This window comes from Canis lupus, chromosome 21, assembly GCF_011100685.1.
Source record: "Canis lupus familiaris isolate Mischka breed German Shepherd chromosome 21, alternate assembly UU_Cfam_GSD_1.0, whole genome shotgun sequence".
Classification (NCBI taxonomy): Eukaryota; Metazoa; Chordata; class Mammalia; order Carnivora; family Canidae; genus Canis; species Canis lupus.
In genome coordinates this window covers 25,675,626-25,701,238 of record NC_049242.1, presented here as the reverse complement: position 1 = coordinate 25,701,238, position 25,613 = coordinate 25,675,626, and the positions used below count along the sequence as shown (strand labels likewise).

Sequence of the window (25,613 nt, the reverse complement as noted above, 5' to 3'; positions counted from 1 at the left end):
CACTGTGTGACCCCACTGTGGCTCAGCTTCCCCAACCATAAAAGGAGAATAATAACAGTGCCTGCTTCATAGGGAGGTGATGAGGATTGAACAAGGAAGTGTGTCTAAAGTTCCTGGCACAGAGGAGCCTCCCCTTTCTCAGCCAGGCCTGGGCACAAGAGTAGGCTCATGCCAGTCCTGCTGATTGATCCAACGTTAGACACAACCCTCCTCTGTGCCAATCTTCACGGTCCCCAGCCTACCCCATTTCTGCTGCTCAAGACCCCTCTGAGCACGAAGATTCCTAGGAGACACCCCAAAGGCGTGGTCAGGGCTGTGGACGGCATCCCTCATCTCAAAGGAAATGAGCGCACTGAGCCTTCATCAGGCACCCTTTGAAGGGCAGTGGGATACTCATCCTCAGTTGGGAGGATGAAGAAGGCACAGTCCCCAGGCTAAGGAGCTCGAGGTTCAGAGGGGAAGACCTATAGAGTCACATAATGGAGAAAACAGGGTGCCAACAGCTCAGACTAAGGATGCCCCATTTGACTGTCAGGGCAGGAGAGCTCAGAGGAGGGAGTAAGAGAGCCATGGAGGGCTTCCCGGAGGATGGGAGGCTAGAGCTGAGCCCAGAAAGATTTGGGAAGCTGAGGGAAGACAGGCAGGAGTGGTTCTGGGGAGGCAGGATGGATAAAGGGAGGACTGTGGCCTGGCTGGGACTGCAGAGGAAGCAGGAGGATGGGAAGCATGGATTTTTGAGCAGAAAAGTGACAAGTTCAGGTTTGCATGTTAGAAAGCCTTCTGGCAGCCACATGGGGAGTGGGGCAACTGAAGCAGCCAGCCACTGAGCCATCCAGGGGAAAGGTGGCCAGTCCGGAAAGGGGCCAGGGGCAGGGATGGAGAGCAGGAGAGGAATTCAGAAAACACTTAAGGCAGAGGATCAACAAGGAACTGGGTGCCTCACCCTGGGTGAGGGTGGGGAGGCCTAGAGAGGAGTCTGAAATGACTCTCCTCAGTGGGCGGGAATCGGGCAGGGACGTGTTCTCAGTGTGGGGTGACCTTAGGCTGGAGGGGGCAGGGCTGAGAATCGGCTCCAGCCTCCCACTCCTCCCAGGGGTGGGGACAATGCTCAGACTGACCCCCAGCCTGTGTCCCCACCCCTCCAAGCCCACCCGGTCCTCCCTCTCCTGAGTTCTCACCTCCAGTCGGGCGTCTCTATTCCCTGGGGGCACTGGCTCCTGTGCAAGGAGGTCCGGGCTGGCTGCAGAGACAAGAAGGCCAGGGGCTGAGGCCTGCCAGGTCTTTCCCCTTCTCTCCAGCCTCCCCCCACACCCCGCCCACCCCCAGCAGGCCTGGGGCTATCAGGGGGCCTCGCCTGGTTTCACCCTGCCTTCCCCCACACTCCCTTCTCACTCCCTCCTTCAGATGGGCATCTCGGGCTCTGGCGTACCCTCTGCCCTTGGCTCTGAGCACAGAGCTGGCCTGCTTCCTGCGGCCGCGGCCTCCCCAGGAGGGGAAACAACCACCTTTTTACCCCTGCTGAAGCCCCTGCGCTCCCACCTCTCCCCGGGGAACTGCACTACCTCTCTGCAAGCCTCAGTTTCCCCGCCTGTACAATGAGAGGTCTAGCTCACGTAGGCAACCGGGCTGGGCTCCCAGCCAGGGCTGCTGTGATGATCATCTGTGTGAGCCCCCACCCCTGGTCTGGTGCCCGGTCTTCTGGGCTCTAGTTGGCCCCCCAAATCCGGGTGCCACAGCTCCTCGAATGCTGGCAGGCACACGGCCGCCATTCTCCAGCAGCCGGCCACCCCAGCGGCACCCACAAAGCCCAGCCTCTCAAAGGCCCTGCCCAGGGGCTGGCCTCCCCTCCCCGCCCCCACCGACAAGCACACGCAGGCATCGGACAGGCCCAGGCGGCGGGATATTCTGAGCCTGGCTTCGTTCCAGTCAGCTGCTGGCCGCTATGCCAGCCTGGCGCGGGCGCAGGGGCTGATTTGATTTGGCAGCTTTGGAAGCGTGTGGTGGGGACGGGGAGGGGGAGAGGGATGAGACACCCATCCCTGCTAGGAAATAAACAGGCTTGGGCACTCCGCGAACTGGGGGGAGGGCCCAGTCTGGCATGGGCAGGGGGCTCTGCGCTCCCTGCCTTCTGGTGCCCCCTTCTTCTCACCCAGGCCCTGGACGACTGCCCAAGACTGCTGGAATTTCTGGCTCTCCTTGGGTCACCACAGGGGTGACAGTAGCTGCACCTGGCATGTGGATGCTTGTGGTGTGGCTGTGGCAGGGTGTCTGGTGGTCCCACAAGTCCCTGTGTCCTGTGGGGTCTCCCTACTTAGCCATGCCTACAGCCAGGCCCGAGTGTGACACAGGGAGACGGGGTCCGCGTGTGGGGCAGGTGGCCTAGATGGGGCCATCTCCCAGGGTGACTGTGGCCGCTTGACTGGGCTCTGACGGGGGGCCGACTGCAGCCCAGGGTGTGACCAGGCCACTCATGTGCCTGAGTCTACTGTAGGGCCTGGTATGCATCGGTCCCGGCCCGTTCCTTCCCTCTGTGCGATGACCCCACTAACCCAGCCATGTCCGGCAGAGGAAATGACGAGGGCCAAGCTGAATACCTAACCCCAAGCCTGTCCTTTTGTCCATGGGCCTCAGCCTTCTTTTCCACCCCTAATTGTCTACCCACTGCACTGCCCTGGGCCAGCCTCCTCCTCCCCTGACAGGAGGCAGTGCTGGTTGTGATTCTCCAAATACCATCGGCCTCTCCACCACTCCCTGGGGAGGCCCCTGCCAGTGCTCTCTGGCTCCCCATCACCAGCTTCCAGCATGGGGAAGGTAGGCAGGATGAAGGGAGTCTCAGCCAGGCATTCACAGCTCCTCCATAATTCTACCCTGTGTCAGTATTTACCACCTTCCTGCTTGCCCCACAGGCAGGGCAGTCCAGCTCACCCCTCCTGGGAATCTGCAGCACACATCAATATGCTGCTGGCATCTTGGGGACCTGCCTTCAGTTAGAGAACCGCTGAGTGCAGCTGTGGCTCTGATCCTCTGACCTCTTCACTGAGAGGTCAAGGTTGCCGGGTCAGACCAGGACCCTAGTCCTAGGGGACGCACAAGCCAGGGCTGTCCCCCAGACACCAGCCAGGAGGTTTGGGGTAGGGTGGAGCCTGCTTTGGGGAAGACAAAATGTCTCATCTGTCACTGCCTCCCCATTGTCCCACTATCCTCTGGGGATCTCAGGGCTCTCCCCACCCAGCCACAGGAAGCTGAGTCCCTCCTGGAGACAGCAGGAAGGAACATTGAAGGAAGGGCTTTAGGACTAGGAGACTCACCCATCACCCTGCTGTCACAGAGGAGGAACCTAGGATCACAGAACCCAGCTGTCACAAAGAGGCTAGTGAGATGGAGACAGTCTGCAGAGAGCTCCCGGAGAGCTTCTGAATGGAGGTGTGTGGTGTCTCACAAGAAGAGAACATCAGGTTCCAGGACAGCCTCCTAACTATGAGATATGGCTTTTCACCTGGGACTTGTGTGTCCTCCTGTATGTACAGGTGCCTGTGTCCCTGTGTGCATGGCTGCTCATCCCAGTCACAGAGTCCTGAGCTCTGGTCTGTGCCCCAAGGGCAGGGTCTACCCAAGGTAGGGCTCAGCTAGGCAGCAGGCACAGTGGCAGATAAGAGAGCAATCTGGGCAAAGAAGAGGTTGGACAGCTCAGGGCTGAAAAGAGAAGCCCATCAGGCAGTCAGAACCTCGGGCCTCATCCTAGCCGCCTGACACCAAGGGCAGTGTGCTCCCGCACCTTGGCCCAGCCACAGTCCCCCGTGTCACTGGGGCAGGAACCGTCCCCTCTCTGAGCTACTTTCCTCATCTGAAGGAATAAAAGCAGGGGACTTAATGATCTCCTAGGGCCTGCCCAAGTCTAATGATCTTCAATCTTCGGAGAGGGACTAACACACACGCAGCCAGCCAGAGCTGGAGACATGCAGGGCAGAGAGAGAGCCTGAGTGGAGGAACTCAGGAGGCTGTGTGGGTCGGGCAACTGGGGACCCTATCCTTGGGGCCAGGACAGGATGTTATAGACAATGGAAGCTTGGGGATGGCAGGGAGCAGCTGTTGCCGCCTTACCTGACTTCTGGCCTGCTGGAGGAGAAAGATGGAGGAGTGACATAAAAGGGCCCTGCCCCCTTAGAGGAGTCCCACCTCAGTTCCTGGTTCCCAGGTGGTCCAGGAGAAAAGGAGGAAGCTGTAGGCAAGGGGGAGCACCGAGCGCTGGGAGTCAGGAAGGTGGGTGTCAGGCCCTGCTATGCTTTGTGACCTGGGCCAGCTCCCAGCCTCCCTCACCTGATCTGTGAGCCCACCAGGCTGCGACTCATGCAGTTGGTACCAGGCTTCTGAGGCACTCAGCTGGGGTGAGCTCTCTAGAGGCCACAGATCCTCCTCTCCTGCCTAGAGGTCCCCCTGCCCCCACCGCCACCAACCCTGGCACAGGTGCCTAGGCATGTGCATAACCCAAGAGGCAGCGAGCCCCTGGACAAATAGCTGTGCCAGGCGGCGCCCTGGGCCTGTGCCACAAGGGAGCACCCACTGGTCATCCGTTTTCCAGGTCCCTTAGCCTGGGGCCTCCCTTCCTTAAGCTTTTCTCACAGCCACCTCCAGGACAGAAGCAGGGTCCTCCCTCCTTGGCCGGTGCTCAAGAGATGCTGATGGGTCACAGGCCAATGCCCACACTGCTCCTCTGGCTGCCCTGGCCTCTGCCCTAGTCGGAGGCCCTTTGTACTTGGGGCCCTCGCAAGCAGGGGTTCGTGCATTTCCACGTCCGTGTCCAGGAAGTGTTCATGTCCTGTTTTCCCCCTCAGGCCGGGGCTGGCGGGGAAGGGGGGTCAGTAGTGAGTAGGCCTCTCTTTCCTCCGCTGTCTGTTGACATTTCTGCCCAGAGACTTTAGGAGCTGGGAGGAAAGGGCACTCCTCTCTCTGCCATAATCTGAAAAAGCTGAAGAATGGAGGCAGGGGGATGAAGGAAATGACCCCTTATCCTGTAAGCTCAGGGAGTGGCAGATCTCACACGTGCACAGACACCACTTCTGCTGTGGCAGGAGAATCTGCTCACGTCACCCAGTCACCCCCGGTCACCCAGGCCAAGGGGGTCTCCTTCCCCAACATGGGCTCGGCCCCTCCTCCTCCCTCTCACTACCTGGGGGTGGGGGCCACCCGCCATCCTGAGCTCCCTCCATTGCTTCTTGTTATGTTTTTAATAACCTAACATCGACATTAACAAGGCAGGTGATTGCAGCTTTTCCCAGCAGCCCCATTTAGAATCATTGAATCATCAAATCATCAAATCCTAGAATCCTGGATTCACAGAATGCCCGCCTATTCGGCTCCTGGAGTCTCAGCAACTTCAAGTCACAGAACGTCGGAATCACACAACCACGCTTCCACACAGCTCTGGCTGGGAGCTAAGAGTCGTGGAAGGCTAGAAGCCCACAGACTGACAATGCCGGAATCTCAGAGTCATGCATCCCTAGATCTAGAGCCCATACACCCCTTGGAGTTCTGACCCCACACTTTCTCCTTTTCCAGGTGAGAAAATGCAGCCCAGGAAAGGGCCCAGTGCGAAGCAATGCCCACTCCCAAGACTGCAAGACGGGACCACAACATTCGAGTGTTCCAGAAACTGTCACTTTGACATTAGGAAATAGCCATGTTTGTGCTGGAATGCTGCTTCTCTTTTATTTTTGGTCATTTCTCCTCCTGCACCTCCTCTTGGCCCTCCCCAAGTCTTGCTGTGCCTCCACCCCACTGGGCACTGAAGCCGACACCCCATCTCTCAGCACCCTCACCTTCAATCCCTGCATGACTCTGTCACCTTTCCCTCCTCCGGGTCTGTACAATGGCCCCCTAAATAAAAACAACCACAGGTGGGGGAGCTCAAGGGGCCAACTCCCTCAGGGTGGGGGGCAGGAAAAGCAAAATGCTTGCCACCTGAAGCCACCAGTCAGAGGGCGGGCTCCCCAGAGGAGGGGCCCTGAACTCAAGACTTGGAAGGTCCTGGAGCCCTGAGATGGGGGGGTGGGCGTCAGCCACACCTGAGGCAGCAGCTTCAAGGGAGTCAGATCCAAAGTGGACGGAAGCGACTGAGGCTTACAATTGATATTAGAACCATCAGGTATGTTTAGCATTTTCATAAATATACATTTTTACTCGTTTTGGAATGTACTCATACATTTTGGATTTGAATTTTATTAAATATTACGTTTCACAGATTGTTTTAATTTTTGAATTCCGAACACTGCTTGCCCAGGGCAGTTCCCAAGTCTCCCTGCTGCAGAAGAGGATGCTGGAGCCGAGTGGGGTCCAGGTCTCTGCTTGGCCTCAGAGCTCCTGACCTGGGACACCGTCCTAAGATCTCTCAGACCTTTGAGGGCCTTGACACAGTCCTGGGCATCTGCCCTGTCTTCCCTGGAGAGCCACCCCAGACACCCAGGGCTGCATTCCCTCCTCTCTTTACCTCCACTGCTGAGCGGCTCCCTCCACCTTCGAGGGTCCCGTCTCCTCCTCTCCATCCTCTGTACCTTCCTGCCTGGGCTTCATCGCCCTTCTCTGGGCCACAGGGCACCAGCTTCCCACCTTACCCCTTCTGTGTACTCTCCACCCATGGCCCAGGGGCATTCCTAACAAGCAGATCTGAGCAGTCCTCGACCTGCTTTCGACACCCCCCCTCTAGTGTCCAGTTCCTTCTGGAAAAGTCCAAATCCGTTCACTTATAAGTCCTATACAATTTGGCCCCCACCGACCTCGCCAGCCTCGTCACTAGCTTCATAAATACACACATACATACACACAAACACACACACACACACACACACACACGCAGACCTGACCCCACCCTGGGGCTCCACACCCTGGCAGTCCAGGATCTAGCTCCACAGAACTGCAGAACCACACCTCCCTCCGTCTGTCTGTCACCAGCAAGCCTTCACATTTGCCTTCGCTCCTTCTCTATCCAGAACTTTCTTGTAGTTCATCCCTCAGCTCTCAGATTAGGTAAGTTTCCTCCTGGAAGCTCCCCAATTTGCCCTCCCTCCCACTCTGGACTGAATCGGGGGTCGCTGCTCTGCACCCCCACGACCTCCCAGTCTCTCCAGCATTGTCCTCTCCCCGCCACCCACCAGCATTGGTCTTCGTCTGTGCTCCCCGCCTCCACCCCATCACCTGCCTACCATCAGCCCTGCTATCTAGGTCTGCATGGCTGTCACGGGGCAGAAGCATTGTTGCTCAGACATGGGGCAGTGTGTGGCAGGGCTTTAAAGCCCACACTGTGCCCATCTCTACCTCCTCTCTCTGTTGGGCATGTAGTAGGTACTCACTAAATGTTCACCTATGAAGGCCTTGCAGTACACAGTGTGTGGCAGGAACAGGCAGGGTGGGGTGCTTGGAGTAAGTGAGAGTCCCCAGGTTGGGCTGGGGACTTCCTGGAGGAGGCATGTGGGAAGATCCTCCAGGTGTCAGTCCTAAGAAAGCAATTGAGGACAGGCCACAGGAAGTCCCCAGCCCAGACTTAGGGCCAGCAGGGTGGGATCAAAGTCTGCAAAAGGGAGATTTGATGGTTAGGGCCCAGAACAGGGCCACTGATGGGTCTCGCAGCGCATTCCAAAAAGACTTCCCGGAGGAGGGCTACTTCTGGCTGGTCTGGGGCAGGGAAGAAGGTGGAGATGAATCAGATTGGAGAAAGTGGTAAGACAGAGATGTGGAACAGAAAATTTTGTCTCTTCTTGTCCATTAGCCCTGCAAGGAAAAGGCTACGGGGCAACTAGGCAGGAGGAGCAGGGAAGACTGTGGCGGGATGGAGATAACACCGGTGCTGACCCCAGGGCCGGGGTGGGTGTGGAGGGCTAGGGCTGGCCAGGAGCATGTCCCCAGCTGTGGCTGGGAAACGTTTCCTGTCTCCTGGCCACGGGGGTCATTAATAATCATTTACACGCCACAGGCAGCACGGAGGCCAGCCAGGGAGCAGCGTGGTGCTGGGGCTGGAGCCCAGCCTGGTGACCAGTAGAGCTGTTTTCTGGGAAATACGGAATTGCTGTGTCCTGCCACCTAATCATGAAACCTGGATAAGTCACCTGACCTCTCTGGTCTCTGGTAGCACTGGTAAAAGGAGGGTCTAAAAAGGAGGCCGCCTGAAATCCCCTCCCTGCTCTGGGCCTCGGTTTCTCTAGATGGCAGATGGGCCGCCTACCTGGGTTATGGACATCTGAAGATTGATGTGGCCATCTGGACGATGCCGAGCCCAGCTCCAGACACATGGGAGGGGCAGACCCGGCCCACCTTCTGGAGAGCTTGTGTTCTGATTGGGAGCCAGAGCCTACCACTGGAGCTCACACCTGGAGCCTCACAGAAGTGAGGGGAAAGAGACTGGAGGGTCGTGTGTCCAGGGTCTAGGGGTCTGACAGTGTGGCTGGGCTGGGAAGATGGGGTTTCTCCGATACAGGAGGTGGGAGCCCCAGGAAGCCTATTTGGGCACTGCTGTGTCAACCTGTGCCTTCCTGGTGTGTAGCAGGTGCACAATAAATGCTTTTGACAAGTGAATGAGTTGATCTGTTAAATGAGACCTCTGTGAAAGGAGGTTGGAATCTGGAAAGAGCTGACTAAAAGATGATGATGACGATGACAGTCATTCTGGCCAAAGACAAAGAGGGTGGGAAGAGGTGACGTGAAAGCTTGAGGAGAGGTGACATGAAAGCTTGGCCCCAGGGATGGGCCATCCAAAGCCAGACAGTATTGCTTGGGAAGGATCAACTGCCATCAAGATCTTTTTTTCCAGTTGAACCAGAATCTTCCTTAGCCCCAGGCCACATTTCTCTGCCTATTCCATACCGCCTTCTAGGCCTGGCTTAAGCCCACTCCCAGCAGAGAACATTCTGGAAGGTGATGCTGAGGCACTGCTCCTGGTCCCCTCCCCGGATAACTGTTAGTCTATGTCTTCCAACATTCAGGGGTTCTGGTCTTTCTTCCTCCCAAATACCTGTCAGCAGCTTGCCCATTAAGATTTCCTCATTGTTTTCTCTGGAGGCTTTGAGCTGGCTCCTCCTCACTGACTGGCATCTCACCTATCAGACTAGAGGGTCGCTACTTAAGTGTGACCAGGCTTCCTTTTTTGGTCAAGGGTATCTGTGAGGACAGAGACTCTTCCTCCTGTCAGATCTGTGAGGTCAACAAAAGGAGATATATTAAGGCCTTCCTGGTTGACTCCCAGCCCCAGGGATGCTCCCTGAGGGCCACACAGAGAACAGAAGAGGACAGGCTGGCATGCAGAAGGGGATGCCTGGCTGCTCACCCCAGAGATGATGTGAGCCAGAAAAGATAGCAGGCCACCCATGGAACTAAGACCTCACGGTTGGCAAATTCACCCAGCGCCATGCCCAGCCCAAGCTGCTCTTGCACCAAGGAGGCACCACCAGGGATACCACCCAGGCCTCATGGCCTGTGCCTGAACCCTTCCCCGCTGTGGAGCATTGTGAGGTGGTAGTAAACACAGTGACCCTACAACACGTGCATCCTCTCCCCGCCCTCCTCCAAAGCCCAGCCCAACACACGACATAGACCAAAAGGAAAAGAACAAAGGTTCCCAGACCACGACATCACCCGCAGCCTGCCTGTCCAACGCCTGCTCAGCCGGAAACCCAAGACAAAGGCCTTGGTCAAAGTGAGGAGGATGAAGGGCAAAGGGTAGAGGCAGCTTAGCTTAGGGTGGGCCATCACAGAACGTCACTAGGCATCTCTGGGGACCTAACTGGGAGGGAAGCAAGGACAAGATGGCAGCCAAGCCCTCCCTGCACACACACATCATTCCACGAACAGCACCTGCTGGATCCCATACACCCCAAACATTATATACCTCGTTCCTCACCCCACACACCTTGTGCACACACTTTCTTGCCCCCTGTGCCACATTCCACAGCCCTCAACACTGCTTCACCCCTCCCCCGTATACACACCACTAGCTCACTGACACCCTTCACACACTCCTCAGCACACACCACACATAAACAGCTCACGGGGAGAAAAGATCACATAATCCATACGTCACACTGAAAAGTCACACAGCTCACATACCCACACTTCACACCACAACCTCCCACCACGCACCTCACACAACCCACACTCACCTCCTCAACCACAGACACACACACATCCAATTACATTCAACACACACACCATCTAGACATAGAGACACACCCTGCATAGATAATGTGCACACCTAATGTCACATGTTTGTGGACACACACAGACCCTCGGCATCGCCAATCCTGCCCGTACATTGCCTCCTCTTTCCCACTTGCATGTGGGCACACACACATATACGCACTTAGTCAACCAGCCCCTTGCCTTGGACCCCTCGGCACTCTTCCCTATTGCACAAACCGCCATCACACAGACACATGACACTCAAACACCAACACGCGGGTCCTAATACATTTCCCAAGCAAGTCCAGGATGTACCACCGTGACCCTAAGCCACCTAGGCTGCAAACACACTCACACAGCTCCCCCACCCCCACTGCCCTCCACCAAGATGTCCAATGAAACCTTTCATCAGGCCCCCACAGTGGCTCTTTCTGGCTACACACAACAGCCAGTAACATGCGCAACCACAGACAACCCCCGCCCCCCATGCAGGCTGGCCCTACAACTCCACCCCATAGAGACAGACACACCACACACACATGTTCCCCCCCCATACAACACTCACACATACAGCTACCACTCCACACTCACAATGCAGCCTTTCTAGCTGCACACAGCATGCAATACCATACACACCATCTTCACACTCACCATAAGTCCCCATGAATCCCCCCAAATAAGTCCACTGGTGATGCCACACACAATACTACATGACACATCACATATGATCACACACAAGGCACACTTAACACATGCAACATGGCCCATCCTACACAAACACCCTAGACTCACCCAGCCCTGGAAACCTCCCACCACAGGTGACTGACACCAGATGGCAGTCTACTCCCCCATTCCCCCAACCCAAGCCCCCACCTGCTCCCAGTCAAGACCAGGCCAGTGGGGACAGGGGGGGGGTTTGTAAGTTATGAACCCCAGTGCTCCACGGCACAATCCCCACCCACCTTAGATCCCCAGGCACCGCCCAAGGGTTCTGCTCTCCATGTTGAGTCCCTTCCACCAATGCCCACACCATGCCATGTCTGACAACATGGGGCAGGTGAAGGTCCTGGGGACACTGGCCCGGCACTCTGAGCCTGCTCTTTCCTCACCCCAAAGCAGAGGCAGATATAAGGGGAAGGGACAATCACAGAGTGAGACCCTAGAACAAAGATAGAGACCTAGAGAAATGGGGGGGGGGGCGGTTGGAGTTTTGGACAGACTGAGAGAGGTGAACATGGGCAAAGGGACCAAAAGAGAGAAATGGAGGGGCAGAGAGAGAGGATGCCCAGAAAGACTCAAAGAAGCTAGAGGGGAAAGCAGAGAATAAAGTGGGACCACCACACTGGAGAGAAATAAGAGGTGAGGGTGAGACTCCTAAAAGACTAGAGGATCTCCTACACAGGAGGGAGGGAGGGTAGGAAAGCAGGAACCAGGTGGGAGGGGGTCCTGCAGAGAAGGACACAAGCTATGATAGAAAGAGGCGTTTGGACTCTGGGGTACAGTCCCAGGTGAGGACCGAAGTCCAGATGTTGGGAATCTGGGTGGGGGCACAGATGAGGCTGTGGAGTAGATGTTCAGGGGCTTGGGGTGAGGCTCCAGCTGTGACAGAGGTCCTGGCTGAGAGCTGGGGGCTCAGGTGTTCTAGGTGTACCCGGAGTCCGATATACACCTAGGGTGTTCAGGGGTCTGGGCGGGGGGCCATCCGCTCATCTGGCAGGCAGGGGTTCCAGGTTTGCACAGAGCTCTCAGTGGAGACCCGGGTCCTACTGTGGATTGGGAGTGGAGCGCTTGGAGTGGAGTCCCGGATCCGAAAGCGGTTCAGAGTCTGGGGTGAGGTTTGGACTGTGAGCTGGGGATTCAAGGGCTCCGGGTATGGGCTGCAGTCCCCGCTCAGGAGTGGAATTCAGGGCTCGGGGAGGGCGCCCCACCTTGAGGAGGGTTACAGGGGCAGAGCGGACCTCGGAGCCGGGCCGCACGCTCCCTGGGAGACCGGCCGGGCCGGGCGCTCACCCGACCCCCTCGTCGTGCCCAGCGCGGGGCCCCCCTACCTGCAGGCTGTCGGCGCATGGCTGCGGCGGCGGCGGCGGCGGCGGCGGCGGCTCGTCCGGCTTGAGGAAGACCTGCTGGCCCCGCCTGAGGAATTGGACAACAGCGATGAGGATGTGGTGCAGCACCAGGACCATGCTCGCAGCCGCGCGCCCGCCCGCCCGCCGGCCCGGCCGCTGCGCTCGGTCAGCGCGTCCGCGACAGCTCCGCCGGGTCCGCGCGAGGGTCCGCCCCGGCCCCGCCCCCGCCCCGCCCCGGCCCCGCCCCCGCCCGCGCGGCCCCGCCCGCCCCGCCCCCGGCCCCGCCCGCCTCTCACCCCTGCTCCCTCCGCTCGCGAGCCTCTTCCAGCGGGTCCGCTGTTAGGGTCCCCCACCGGGTAGCCCGCTCTCAGCCTCCGCTCGCTCCTCGGCGCCCCTCGCCCCTCCTGTCGCTACCTCGCCTCTCGGAGCCCCTCTCTCGTCCGACCACGTCCTCTCCCCGCCACCTAGAAAGTCCTGGGGCCCGGCCAGAGCCGCGAGCCGCGAGCCGGAGCCCCGCGCAGGGACGGGAGGGCGGGAGGCGGAGGATGGGGGGAAGGGGCCGCTGAGCCGCTGCGAGCAGCCCCGGGCTGGATCTTCTCCGGGAGAAGCGGGGAGGTCGGGGAGAATCTTAGAGGTCGCCGTGCGACGGCCAGGCCTGGGGCAGTAGCCAGGCTGCGAGGGGGACACGTGCGCACAGACCCACGAGAGCACGCACCGACAGGCGCACCGCTCCGGAGCGCGGGGTGGGGGCCCGGGAGCCGCCCTGGGCAGGCAGGTCAGCGCTGGCGTCCCCGGAAGCCGGAGAGGGTGCAGGGCCCAGGGCTGCACAGTCCACAGTTCGCTAGTGGGACCCGCGCGTCCGGAGCGCTCTTCTCCGCAGAGCGGCCTCTGTGCTCTGGCGCCTGCGGCAGCCGTGACGCTTCTGCGCCCCCTGCTGTCCTATCGCGGCAGCGCAGCCCGGCCCTATTTGCCGTCTGCTTGGCGAGGAAAGTCGGGGTCGGCGGCTGTGGGAAGAGGGGTCACGGGGCCAGCTCTCTGCCTGGACCCACCCCATTCCCCGCCTCCACTAGGCCTGAGGTCCGCTGGGGTGCCAGGACGTGTCTGAACTGGAGGGAGCGCTCTGGATCACACCTGGCCTTTGCCCGTGGCGGCGACTTGCATGACCTTGATCAGCTTCCCTTCCATTCTGGGCCTCAGTTTTGCCGTCTCTTTCACAAGACTGCCTGGATAATCCATCCCATAAGGGTGGGAAGGCAGCCAGAGTCCCCTGACAGCCCTCGCTGTGGTCTGACCTGAATCCTTCCCCCTGCACGGCAGGGGGGGCCCCCTCTCTGCAACACCCCATTTCCCCACTTGGAGGGTGACTCAGTGAACCCCTCAGCCTCCCCACCTCACTGGGCTGATTCACTTGGGCCCTCTCTCCCTGGAGAGTGATTTCCTCAACGTTGAGTCACTGAGCCCAGTCCTGGACACAGTCCAGGCACCTGGCACATAGGCTGGGCCGAGCCCTGGCGGTGCCATCAGCTTGGGGGGAGGCCCTCCAAGCCAGGATTTCTCCCATCTCTGATTCTGAGGCCCAGCTCTGAACATGCTTCTTCCTTTGCTCAGATACCTTTAAAGACTCCCTGCCACAAATACAATAAAGCCCAAATCCTCAGTCTGACATAGCAGACCCTCTATAATTTAGCCCTGACTTATCTTCCAGCTTTGAACCTCTTGCCACCGGTCCTTACATTTATACTTCCTCCTCTCTTCAGATGGGTGACTGACTCATTCTCACCTCTAGACTTTTACCCATGCCACCCTACCCCTGATACTCTCCAGATCCTATCAGCCTGCTTATCATTCAGGGGCCAGAGGCCCACCTCCTCCAGGAGGCCTTCCCTTGATGCTACCTTAGTCCTCTGGGTCCCCCTTCTTGTGTTCCTTTCTGGGAATCATGTTGGGGACATAGAGAGGAGTGAGAAGCTCTTCTGTCATTAAGTGATCCAGGCCAAGTCAATGTATTTCACTTCACCTTCAAATTGGGCCAATATGACCTACTTTTTAATACCCTAGAAATTTACTTGGGCTCAGGTGGTGTAAAGGTTTTGGCCCAGAAAAGGACCTCCCTTCCTTTTCTGGCCTTAGTTTCCTGTTCTGTAAAGGGGGTGACCAGTGTAAAGGCTATATAAGGACTGAGTCTGAGCCCAGAACACAAATGGTTCGGCAAAGTCCAAGCACCTGTCAGTTCTGGGCTTTTATAGCCTTGGTTGGGACACAGGTACCCAGGAGGTATCTGTTACTGCCACTGGCCAGAGCTGTTTGTTCTTCAGCGGAAGCCATGTCAGACCCTGCAGTCAAGAGCTGACTCTGGCCTGGCACAGCCACCATCTCTTGGGCTCTCAGCTCTAGGCAAGAGCTCCACAGCACTAACCTCATGATAAATTATTTTTCAAATCTTACTTGGTCATCCTACACTATAGCTCCATGGCTGGAGCCCCAGGTCCATGCTTTATGTCTCCCTCAACTCAGAGAGATTCATTCTGCATCAATCCTTCAGATTCAAGCATTCCTCCAAGGGGTCTGAGCCTTAACTCTGCTGTGTGATTCTGAGCAGGCCACTGAACCTCTCTGGACCTCACTTTCCCCATTTGTGAAATGTTAACACACTAGATTCAATAAACACACTTCTTTATTTTGATGCTTGGCAGGATACCGAGGCTCTTTCAAAAATATCCCCCATGTAATCCTTGAAATTCTCCATCCAGCCCACTCCCAGAAGAGGCAGCCAAGGCTCTTCGAGATGGCAAAGTGACAGGCCATGCCCAAGCCCTCATTACCAGGAAGTGACCCTTCCTCCAAGGCTGGAACTCCTCCATTCCCCTACAGATGCCTGTCTGCTAGCGCTACATTCTGTGATTCTGTGTAGGGTTCTCACCCTGGCTCCTCCCTGGGACTCCCCATCCCAGATATTTTTAAATGTTCTCAGGTGATTCTAATTTGCTGCCAGGTTTGAGAACCCAGGATTAGATGCCTCTCGTTCCTGGCTGACCTCAATCCCATGGAATCAAGGACCAGGGCTGGCCCCTGAGGGCTGAGTGTGTACCTCTGGAGCTGGGGGACTCTCTGTGAGAGGGGCTTTAATATTTACTGAATACTTACTATGCACCTCACAGTTCAGCTTCTCAATAACAGTAGAAGGTCTGTTGTTAGCCATGTTTTACAGATAAGGAAAACGGAGGCACAGAGAGACCAAGTAAATTTTCCATAGTCACACAGCTAATAAGTAATAGAGCCAAAATTCAAACCCGGGCCATCTGGCTCCAATCTGTGCCCCAAATTCATGCTCCACATCTTGAGGAAAGGCATGTGAGAAAAACAGATTTTCCCACCTCTCCTTTTGCCCCCAACAAGGCAGTGACTGAGGATTCCATACTCCCAGTCCCTGAACCCTCTGTCTATCTCTGCCACAAGGAAGCCCAGCCCCAGGAATGCCTGGCCTAGCCTCTCTAGATGCTTCTTTTCATCTCCCCACCTTTCGGACTTCCCAGTGGCCCAGCTACTGAGTATTTTTAGGAAAAAGTGACTCAGCCAGCAGCCTGTCAACCTGGGTACCAGGCCCCCCCGACCTCAGGCCCTGTCCAGAAACCAGCTCTTTGTTGTTCCTGATAATAACAACACCCCTGTGGGTCACTGTGCTCACAAAGCACTTCCTCACCTGGGCCAGGAGAGCAGACTTGCCTGCTTGCCATCTCTCTAGCTGACACAGTGACAGCAGTCACCAGCAGGTCCTCCAGTAGGCCGGAAATCTGCTGTCATTCCCCATGCCCATGTGTCCTGCCTCCATAAGCCTGATCTGGTGCCTGACAGGCATCTATCTTGTTGCTGCTAACCATGCTCAGACTCCTGGAAGCCCAGGTTCAAATCTGAACCCTCCCTAACATACTGGATGGCCTCGGGCAAGGCTCTGGCCCTCTCTGGCCTCAGACTTCTCAGCAACTGTAAGAGTTGGCCTGGTTCTCATGGAGGCCTCAGGCAGCTCAAGTGGAGGGAGGCAGCATCCAGGTAGGCAGGCCCAGCTGGGCACAAGGCAGCTTTCTTGGGTAGACAGGCCTGCCTTAGCATGCCAGACCCAAGGACTGTGAACAAGGACCGGGTCCCAGTATGGGGGGCTCCTCAGGAGAAAGTGTCCATGACACAGACTTTCCATGACTTGGAGTGTGGAGCCCATGAACTGTGCCATCCTAAGGGCCCTGCAAAAGGACAATCCAAGAAGCGTCCTGGAGGAAGCTGACATCTCTATAGGTTCTGTGCCCATCTACAGCCTGTCCTCAACACTTCAGCCCTGGAGAGAGTATGGGGATAAGCCACACTTAGGTAGCTGTGTGGTGTGTGCAGGTGTATAAGGCCTTGCCCCCAGGACTGCGAGCATGGTGTGGGTGAAGGCGGGAGAGGGTAGGACTACAGGTTTGTAAGTTTTTTTGTGAGGATGCCTGATACTTCTGTGGTATAGCTGAATTTGCATATGTGTGTTTATCTATGAAGTGTGTGTTTATGTATGTGTGTACACACAGGTATATGTGTGTAGGTGTGTGTTGCTCACACGCATGTATATGTGAACAGTTGTAGGTATGCACAAGTGTCCAAGTATCAAATATGTGCATTCATGTGTGGATGTGTATCCAAATGTGTGAGTATGTATACATTCAAAATCACTCCTATCGGAGGTGCTGTCATGGCCATCAGCCCGGGTCAGCTGTGTGTCCCTTGGCTATGACCCTAAAGTGTGGGTAGCCCTCACAGAGAAAGGGTCTGGCCATAGGCAGGTACTGGGGAAATATGGATTTTGGCTCGGGGTGAGCAGGGCCTGCTCCCAGAGCCCCAGAAGCAGCTGAGTGGGGAAGAGCATAGGCCGAGTGAACTCAAGCCCAGGGGATGTGGGGATGGGGGTGGGTCAGCCACAGGTCTCATCCATTTCCATGTTATTTTTATATGCATTTGTCTTGTCTGCAGCAGGCGGCCAGGGTCATGACCCTAGAGGGCAAGGGAATTCATAGGATTCTGGCCCAGACTAGTCCAGGACCTGCAAGCAGGCTTATATCTGGGCTGAGGTCCATGGGACTCAGGCCTTGGCACACGTGAGGCCTTGGCATGTGCTCCCTCTCATCTGCAAACCCCAAAAACCTTCCACCACCACACAAAGCCTCCCTGGGACACCATAGTCCTACACACACTCACCATCTTCCCACAGATACACATACATACTCCTACCCCTCCTACACACACACACACACACACACGCACGCACAAACACATTCCTATAACTATAAACAAGCTTTCACACACAGAGGCACAGGTGGGCATGTCTGCCCCAGGGCTTCCTTCAGGGACCTGTGCCTCCTTCTCCTTGAGGCCCATACCTGCTGGACTAATCTTTTCTGCTGCCTCATCCACACTCACATGGCTCCCAACGCCTGTGGGGTAAAGCAGGAGCCCTTTAAGGCCCTTAAGCCCCACTACCAAACAAACTTCCTTTCAGGCAATACCTACACTGCCTTCTGGCCACACTCCTCACTGTAGGGATCCACCAACCAGCACTTCCCATCCCTCTGCGCTTTGCCAGGTGCTGGCCTTCCCACTGTGCTGTCAACTCCAGGGAATAGGACTCCTGTTTTGTTCATTGCTGTGACCCCAGCACCTAGATCAAGGCTCAACCAGAGGAATTGCTCAAAAGGACATCTGTTGAGTATATACATCACTGGTAGAAACTGCCTTCCAGCCTGGTCTCCTCCTGCCCAACTGTATTTGTTTCCCTGAGTGCCTCCCCAGTCAGACCTGTTGCCCCTCCAGGAAAAGATGGGTCTGATTCAGTTCCATATGTGCACATCCAGCTCAGGGCCAGGCACAGAGAGAAGGAATGGGGGACAGATCCAGGGGCAGAGCCCAAGGAATCATGACCCCCTCAATAAGGCAGAGGGATGTCTGGAAGATTGGGCCATCTGGGCCAATCACACAAAACCTACGTGTCCCAGGGTAGGGGCCTCCCAACTACCTTCCCTCATCTGAGCCCCTTTCTAAAGTCACCCTGACTGGCGATCTAGCCTCCGTTTGCACACTCCCAGGGACAGGGAGCTCACTTTCTTAGCAGCCAACCCCTTCCTATGTGGGATGGCTTTGCCTGATGCTGACTCCTCCCACAGCACCATCCTGTTAAACCCTCATCATCCTGAGCCACGATTCCCATGGAAACCAGGAAGGAAGATGAGCAAAAGAAGAGGCAGATCCCAGCTTTCTCAGCCGCTCTACCAATCTTTCCAGCTTTGGGAAGAGGTGGGAAAAAGAGATCTTGGCTCTCAGCCTACCCCTGGGAAAGGCAAATGGGTTTAAGGTGCTCAGGCTCCCCTAACCCCAACCACCATCCTCGCGAGCCCGGGGTGGTGCAGAGACAGTGCAGCACTAAGAAACTCTTCAGCAACCTCTACTGAGCCCCATCCCCCTCACTGAGCCCCCTCTTCTCATCCCCCAACACCTCTACCCACATCCCGTCTCCTCTTCTCCTCCCCTCACTGGAGCCTCCTGCCCTCCAATCTGCAGGATCATGAGGGGTGCTCTGACTCCAGCCTTAGCAGTGCCACATGGAGATGCTTCCTCCTGAGCCCTGACTTGCAGGCTGGGTGGATGAAGGAGGGCAGGCTGGTCCTTAGCCAAGGGTGGCTGCCCAAACTCACCCAGCCCTGCCTGGACAGCTGCAGCCTACGAGCCACTCTGCTTTCCTCTGCTGGCTATTCCTGGGCTGGCCCTGCTCCAGAGGGGCCTCAGGCTGCAGTTGGTCCCTGACCCCAGGCCCCTCCCTATACACACACACACACACACACATATATACACACACCAGGGTTGCTCAGAGCTGAGCCCATGAGAGATCCCGAGGCACAAGGAAGTCTAAGCAACAGGGCCTCAAGGCCCCATGCTCTGAAAACTCCCTGCCAACTCAGAAACCATCATAGAGGGAGGCCCCTATTCGTGGCTTTGAGGTTCCAAGAACTCCCAGAGCTTTGTGTTCTAAGAAAATCAAGCCTCTATTATAAGGTCCCTTTATTTCAAGAGTCTGTGCTTCTTCTATTCTATAAATGCAAGAGCCTGGAGTCCTGAGAGTGTAGGAGTCCAGGATTCCATTATTCTAACCGCCTGGCAAGCTAGAACTCCACCAGGGTCTCCATGCCCCCCAGATCCTGATGGTCTGGGGGCTTGAGCCTCTGTGGGTACCAGGTAAGAAGAGAGAGGGTCGCAGCAAACCCCTGCACATGTAAGGTGCATTCCAGCCTCCACCTTTCTGCTAACACCACCGTCCATCACCCTCCTCTCTGCTAATGAAATCTCAGACTACTTTAAAGGGGGAGGGGGCACTGCCATCAGGGACCACCTGCCAGGTGCCAGGCCTACCCAGTTGATTCTCTCATCTAATCCTTATGGTATTATTAGCCTGACTTTACAGGTGGTAAAACTGAGGTCCTGGGGCGGGAGGTCATTTGTGTAAAGCCACGTAGCTAGAAATAGTAGAACAGTAATCCAGACTGGGCCCATGGCAAACCCATGGCTCCTGGTAGTGGGCTGACTCCTGAGAAGAGCCCAGGGAGCCTCCTTCCACCCCGCCTTCCTGGCCCAGGGCCTTGCTGGGGCAGCTTCTCCTGCCTCCAGAAGGCAGAAGGCAGAGACTGGCTCCCTCTTCTCTCTGTCCTCCTGGGCTGGAGGCAGCCTAGAGCCAGCCACATTTCCTGTCCTGATTGTCCTGATTGATCGAGAGGCGCTCGATCCGATCCGCAAAGACTCGCAAAGACTCCGTGGTGGGACCGGGAGATGTGGCGTTTCGTTTCTAAGCAGCCGTCGCTATGGAAGCCAGGTGCTGCCTGCCCGAGGCCTAGCAACGAGGCCGGCGCAGGGCGCGGGGCGGGCGGAGGGCACCGTCGGGGGCTTCCCAGGCTTCCCAGGCAGCGGCGGGAGAGGGGGGTAGGCTGGGCCTGCTGCCCTGGCTGGGCATGCGGGGGGAGGACGGAGGCAAAAGGGCAGGACCAGGCAGGCTCCAAAGGACGGAAACCCAGAGGGAAGGGCAGAGAGACACTTGCAGAGATAGACACAGAGAGTCCAGAGACAGCGAGAGGCACCATCAGGGAAAGGAAGCTGCGGGAAGGTGGAAGCCACCGGAGCTGGTCAGAGTCGCAGAGACCACTTACTTAGACAGCTGGCAGCGAAGGACTGACTCCCAGACTGGCCTGCCTCCCAGGGAAGGGAGAGGGTGTGCCAGAGAGTGGGAGGAAGTCGCAGGGAATGACAGAGATGGATGGATGTGTGACAGGAGGAGATAAGCCTGAGGCAGGAGGCAGTAGAGTCAGATAATAAAGGGAAAGAGGACTAGGGGTGGAGAGGCAGAGAGGCAGGACTTCGGCCCTATGAGGACCAGGGCACCAAAGTCACAGGAGTCCTGAGCCGGCCCCTCCTCCTGCGTCTGCCCATCTGTGGCAGGGCCGTCACCAGCTTTGTACCACCATCCCATCACCTGGCCTTTCCCCCAGAACACAGAATCATCTAGGTCCTCAGAAAAGAGCCTGGTTAGTAGCCCCATGTTTCTCTCTCCCCTCAGGAACAGGTCTCGCCCAACATCAGACAGCAAGGCCCTCTCTGAAACAGTAGGAAGGCAAGCGGTGGGAATCCCGGTCCAGAGCTCTTTCCATCCTCACCAGAGTCAGACTACTCCTTGGTTACCCGTCGTGAACGTACAGCTGGACAGACAGTCGTGTCCCCCTGCCAGAGTGAAGAAGATGACAGAAACTAAGATGGGACTTTTTAAATTTCCTTCTTCCTCAACAACCCTGTGTGGGGACACTGGGAACTCAAAGATGGAGCAGACAGCATCTGGTGAAGAGATGACCCACGCCTGTCCCTCTCAGGGGTGTGACTAGGAAAGGCAGACTCAGGGGAACCCAGAGTGGCCTGGCTCCTTGGGGACAGGGAAGTGGCAGGCACTTAGCAGATGACATCTCATTTGATCTTCACAGTAATCTGTTGCAGATGAGAAGACTGAGGCCTCCACCAGAAGAGTGACTCACACTAACCAACCACCACCAGCCAGAAAGTGCCTGAATGAGGACCTGAACCTAGGTCTCTGGGGGCCAGTGCAAGTTGGGGAGGCTGGTGGAAGCAGCGGAGACAGCTGCTCCAGGAAGGGGATGACCCAGACCTGTTGGGGGGCCTTTCCCAGAGGGAGGTGGGGTGAGGGGGGAGGTCTCCAGCCCCGCTCTGGCCACCACTCCTTCCAGCACAGGATGCGGTCCCCCCATGTCAGAGTGGGTAACAGCACCAGGCTAGCCTCTGTCAGGTGTCAGGTACTAATCTCTCTCCCCCTCTCTCACTGCTAATTGTTCCAGGGATTGTTAACACTGTCAGCTGCACCTGACAGCCGCTCTGGGAGCTCATGTGCCTCCAGAGGTGCCCCATCCGCCCCCGTCAGCATCAGCCTTGCTCTTTCCACACTCCCGAGGGAGGAAGAAGACGCAGCCTAATTAAGCACCTACTATGTGCCCCTGATGGTGTGAAGCACCTTACATTCATTATCTCCTCAAACTGTCTCCTAGGGCTCTGAAGGCTTGTCCCTGCCTCTTGCAGCTCCTGGCCCCGGCCTTTCTTCTCACCCTCCCTGCACCTCACAGCACCACCCTGGATGCAGCTTCTGGGACAGAGCGTCTCCATAGCCCTAGATGCATATAGGTGCCCAGAAACTGGCAGTATGATTCTCAGCTGCAGGGCCGATAATGGGGAGCAGAAAGGGGAGTGGGGGAGGTGTAGGGACAACGGGAGGAAGGGGAGAGAAAAGGAGAAGGAGACCAGGTGGAGCTGGGGACACAGGGGAGCAGGCTGCTGCACACCAGCCACACTCCACATACACATGCACACACGCCCGGCCTGGGCTGCAGCCCAGATGATCGACCCATGGCACCACACTCCCTTGAGCCCCAGTTCCTGGAAGGAACTCTCTGCTAATGAAATCTCAGACAACTTTAAAGGGGGAAGGGGGGACTGCCATCAGGGACCACCTGCCAGGTGCCAGGTGCCAGGTGCCAGGCCCACCCAGTTGATTCTCTCATCTAATCCTTATGGTATTATTAGCCTGACTACAGGTGGTAAAACTGAGGTCCTGGGGCAGGATGTCATTTGTGTAAAGCCACATAGCTAGAAATAGTAGAACAGTAATCCAGACTGGGCCCGTGGCAAACCCATGGCTCCTGGTAGTGGGCTGACTCCTGAGAAGAGCCCAGGAAGCCTCCTTCCACCCCGCCTTCCTGGCCCAGAGCCATGCTGGGGCAGCTTCTCCTGCCTTCAGAAGGCAGAAGGCAGAGACTGTGGCTCCCTCTTCTCTCTCTCCCCTCCGGGCGCTGCAGGCATTATTGATCAACTGTCTCCCAGCCTCTTCTTCCTGATGCCTGGAGGCTGCCTCCTCCATGTAGCCCTCCAGCTGATCAGTGTCACTGCCAGAGTGATTCTGGGGGCGGCCTAGGGACAATGAGAAGGGACTCCTCATCTCTTCCTCAGCCCAGCACTCTCCCTCCTCCTCAGGAACTGGCCCAGGTGGATGGTTGGTGCAAAGGGCAAGGTGGAGGTTCGTGTTCATACATGGATGGACATGTGTGCACACGTACATGTGTTCATGTGTGCATGCATAAGTAAGTCAATATAGCAAAGGAGTTGCACACACAAGATGTAAGCCATATGACTTGGGTTTAAACCCCAGCTTCTCCATTTCCTGGATATGTGAACCTGTGCAAGTCACTTAATCCCTCTGAGCTTCAGTTTCCTTATCCCTACAGTGTGGTTACCAATAGTACACAGCCAATAGGATAAATGAGAGGATACATGCAGAACTCTGGCACAATGCTTGGCATACAGTATTTTTTGATGATACATGAAAGTTTTTATTACTGTTCCTGTGAGCATGTGTGCACATCTGCACGTGTAAGTGCCCTTGGAAGGATGGCATTCTGGTACTCCAGCAAGGAGCTGTAGGTTGCTCCCTAACCCACGGCTTCCCTTGAGTAGTGGCTGCAGCCACACTCTCAGCCCAATCTCAGAGAAGGGGGAATTGCTGCACTGCTTCCCCCCGCTCAGATAAAAACCCCCATGTGTGCTGGGTGAAGCTGTAGTCGGGGAGATGGATGGCTTGGCGGCCACCAGGCAGAACTGGTGATTAGAAGGCTAACGGCCCAGCATCCGGAAGGGAACGGGAGGGAGGCTGAGCTGTGGGGCCATCCATCAAAGCTGGCAGGCCCAGCTATGCTACATAGAGGGGTGGAAGAGAGGCAAGGGGACAGCTACAAAGGGGGGAGAGTAGAGATAGGCTAAGGGCCAGGCAGCCAGGCCAGCCCAGCACTGACCTGTTCAGTAACCCTGAGTGAGTCACTGTTGCCCTGAGACCTCAGTTTCTCCATCAGGATAACGGGGCTAAATGTCTCTGCCTTGATCAGTTCCAGCCACAGCAGACCCAGTATCAGGCCCCAGGGCCAGGAAGAGCCTGAGGAGAGTATAAGGGCCTCAGAGATGCCGTCACCATCTAGGGGTGCCCGATTCAGCCAGAGATCCCTGGGAGTGCAAAGTAAGGGGTTGGGCATAGTGCCTGGCCTGGGAGCCCAAAGGCCCGAGTTTCTGACCTTCATCAACTTCTGACCATAATCTCGTGCTGACCTCAGCCAAGCCCCTGGTTTCCCAGGCCCTTCCTTGAATGCTGTCCCCCACTACCACCACCACACAGGAGGCAGGGAGGGCCATAAGCATAGCCCTTGCCTATGCAAATTTCATTCACGCTAGGGGCAAAATCACCTATGGGCCCTCCTCACCTTTTGGAGGTAGCAGTTACCTGGATAAATCCTGGCCAGCAAGTCTGAGGCAAGAGATCCTAGCTGGGTTCTAGGGGTTCCTGACAGAGCTCATAGCTCTAGGGGTTCCTGACAGAGTCAGCCCACTACCAGGAGCCATGGGTTTGCCACGGGCCCAGTCTGGATTACTGTTCTACTATTTCTAGCTATGTGGCTTTACACAAAGCTCATAAAGAGCCGGTCTTTAGTGACCTCAGTAAGCTTGAGCAAATCACATTCTTTCTCTCTCTGCCTCACTTTTTCCATCCCTAAAATCAAACAGGCGACAATAAAAATTCTTCAGTGGCTCCTCTTTCCCTGTGGGGTACACTGCAAACTCCTCCTTGCAACCACTGCCTCCCAGTCCTTCCCCAGACTCCAGTCCTCCTCTGCTCCCTGCTACACCTCCTACAAGTAGGCTGCTCTGGATTTCTGTCAACCCCCCATCCCTCTCTATGTTTCACCTCTGAACTCATGGTTCAACCATTCACTTCTGATCCTCTTCATTTCCACGGAAAATCTCATTCAACAGGACCAGAAGTATCACTCTCTCTGCAAAGCTGTTTGCACAGCCTCTGGCAGAGCAAAGCCAGCCCCCCTTGCAGAGCCACCAGTGGCTCCCACACACACTCTCTGAAGCCCAGACCAAGATGTGTCTATGTCCCCATCTCACCCTGGGCTCTTAAGGGAGAGGGCTGGGCTGGGCCTGATTCCCAGGATAGGGAGAAGAGGTGGGTAGCTCAGGGCGTTGCACAGCGATGAGGCTTAGAGAACGTGGAAGGAAAGAAAGGAGGAGGAAGGGAACGAGGACTGAAAAGAAAAAGAAAGCAGGAAAGAAGGAAATCATTGTCGCCAAGGTTCCTTTGGATCCAGCAATCTGAAGGAATGCTAGTCTAGTCCAGATGGAGCCCCCGTGCCCTGGTCCCTGCTCCATCCCATCTCCCTCCCCCTTGCTTTCCCCTTTAGGCTCAGCCCCTGTCAAACACACCAGTACAAAGGCCCGGAGCCAAAGGGGTCTCTGGCCTCTGCCGCTGCACCCTGACTGGAGGCTAAGAACATGCCTGGTCGTCATAGTGATGGTGCAAAGCTGTCATCACTAATTCATCGCTGGAGCCCTGGGAGGCCAGCGAGGTGTGAGGAGAGCTCGTCAGAACTGATCAGAGCCACCACTAGGGGCAGGAGTCTTGGAGCTGTGGGCCTGGGGGAGGACCAGAGATTAAACTCCATCACCCCCATCCTGCTGTGTCCTTCCCTCAGATTGCCAATGCCCTGATAGGAAGGAGGGTCACAGACCTTCCCTCGGTCTGTCCTGTGCACCTACTGTGCGTCCAGCTCAGTCCAACCTCAGAGCTGGGAGTCCGTGAAGGCTGGAATAGTAAGTCCTGTACCCCAGCATCTCAGAGCAATTATCCATGTCCTGCACTCTCCAATAGGGCAGGGAGTTGTCTGTCCCTCCTCTTTGAGGAGTCACAAGGGCTGAGAAGGTGTGGAGGGAAGCGGGAGAAGT

At 56.5% G+C, this 25,613-nt stretch overlaps 1 protein-coding gene and 1 long non-coding RNA gene across 8 annotated transcripts in view; one reads left to right on the top strand and one right to left on the bottom strand.

Moving 5' to 3' along the window:
• PDE2A (phosphodiesterase 2A) overlaps nucleotides 1-25,613 on the bottom strand; it is a 92,790-nt gene that overhangs the window by 52,288 nt on the left and 14,889 nt on the right. For 2 of the 7 annotated variants that reach the window (XM_038568749.1, XM_038568754.1), the window contains exons 2-3: nucleotides 12,210-12,294; nucleotides 1,179-1,240 (exon numbers count right to left, since the gene is read on the bottom strand). In XM_038568749.1, coding sequence (XP_038424677.1) covers nucleotides 1,179-1,240; nucleotides 12,210-12,294 — 147 coding nt within the window. Of the gene's footprint in view, nucleotides 1-1,178; nucleotides 1,241-3,308; nucleotides 3,328-12,209; nucleotides 12,410-12,523; nucleotides 12,578-25,613 lie in introns of those variants that run through there. The other 5 variants (XM_038568756.1, XM_038568753.1, XM_038568755.1 and 2 more) reach the window with 5 other exon arrangements.
• LOC119864983 lies at nucleotides 19,308-24,179 on the top strand. Its single transcript, XR_005375688.1, has 3 exons — nucleotides 19,308-19,475; nucleotides 20,845-21,362; nucleotides 21,629-24,179. It is a non-coding gene; the product is annotated as an uncharacterized LOC119864983 (long non-coding RNA).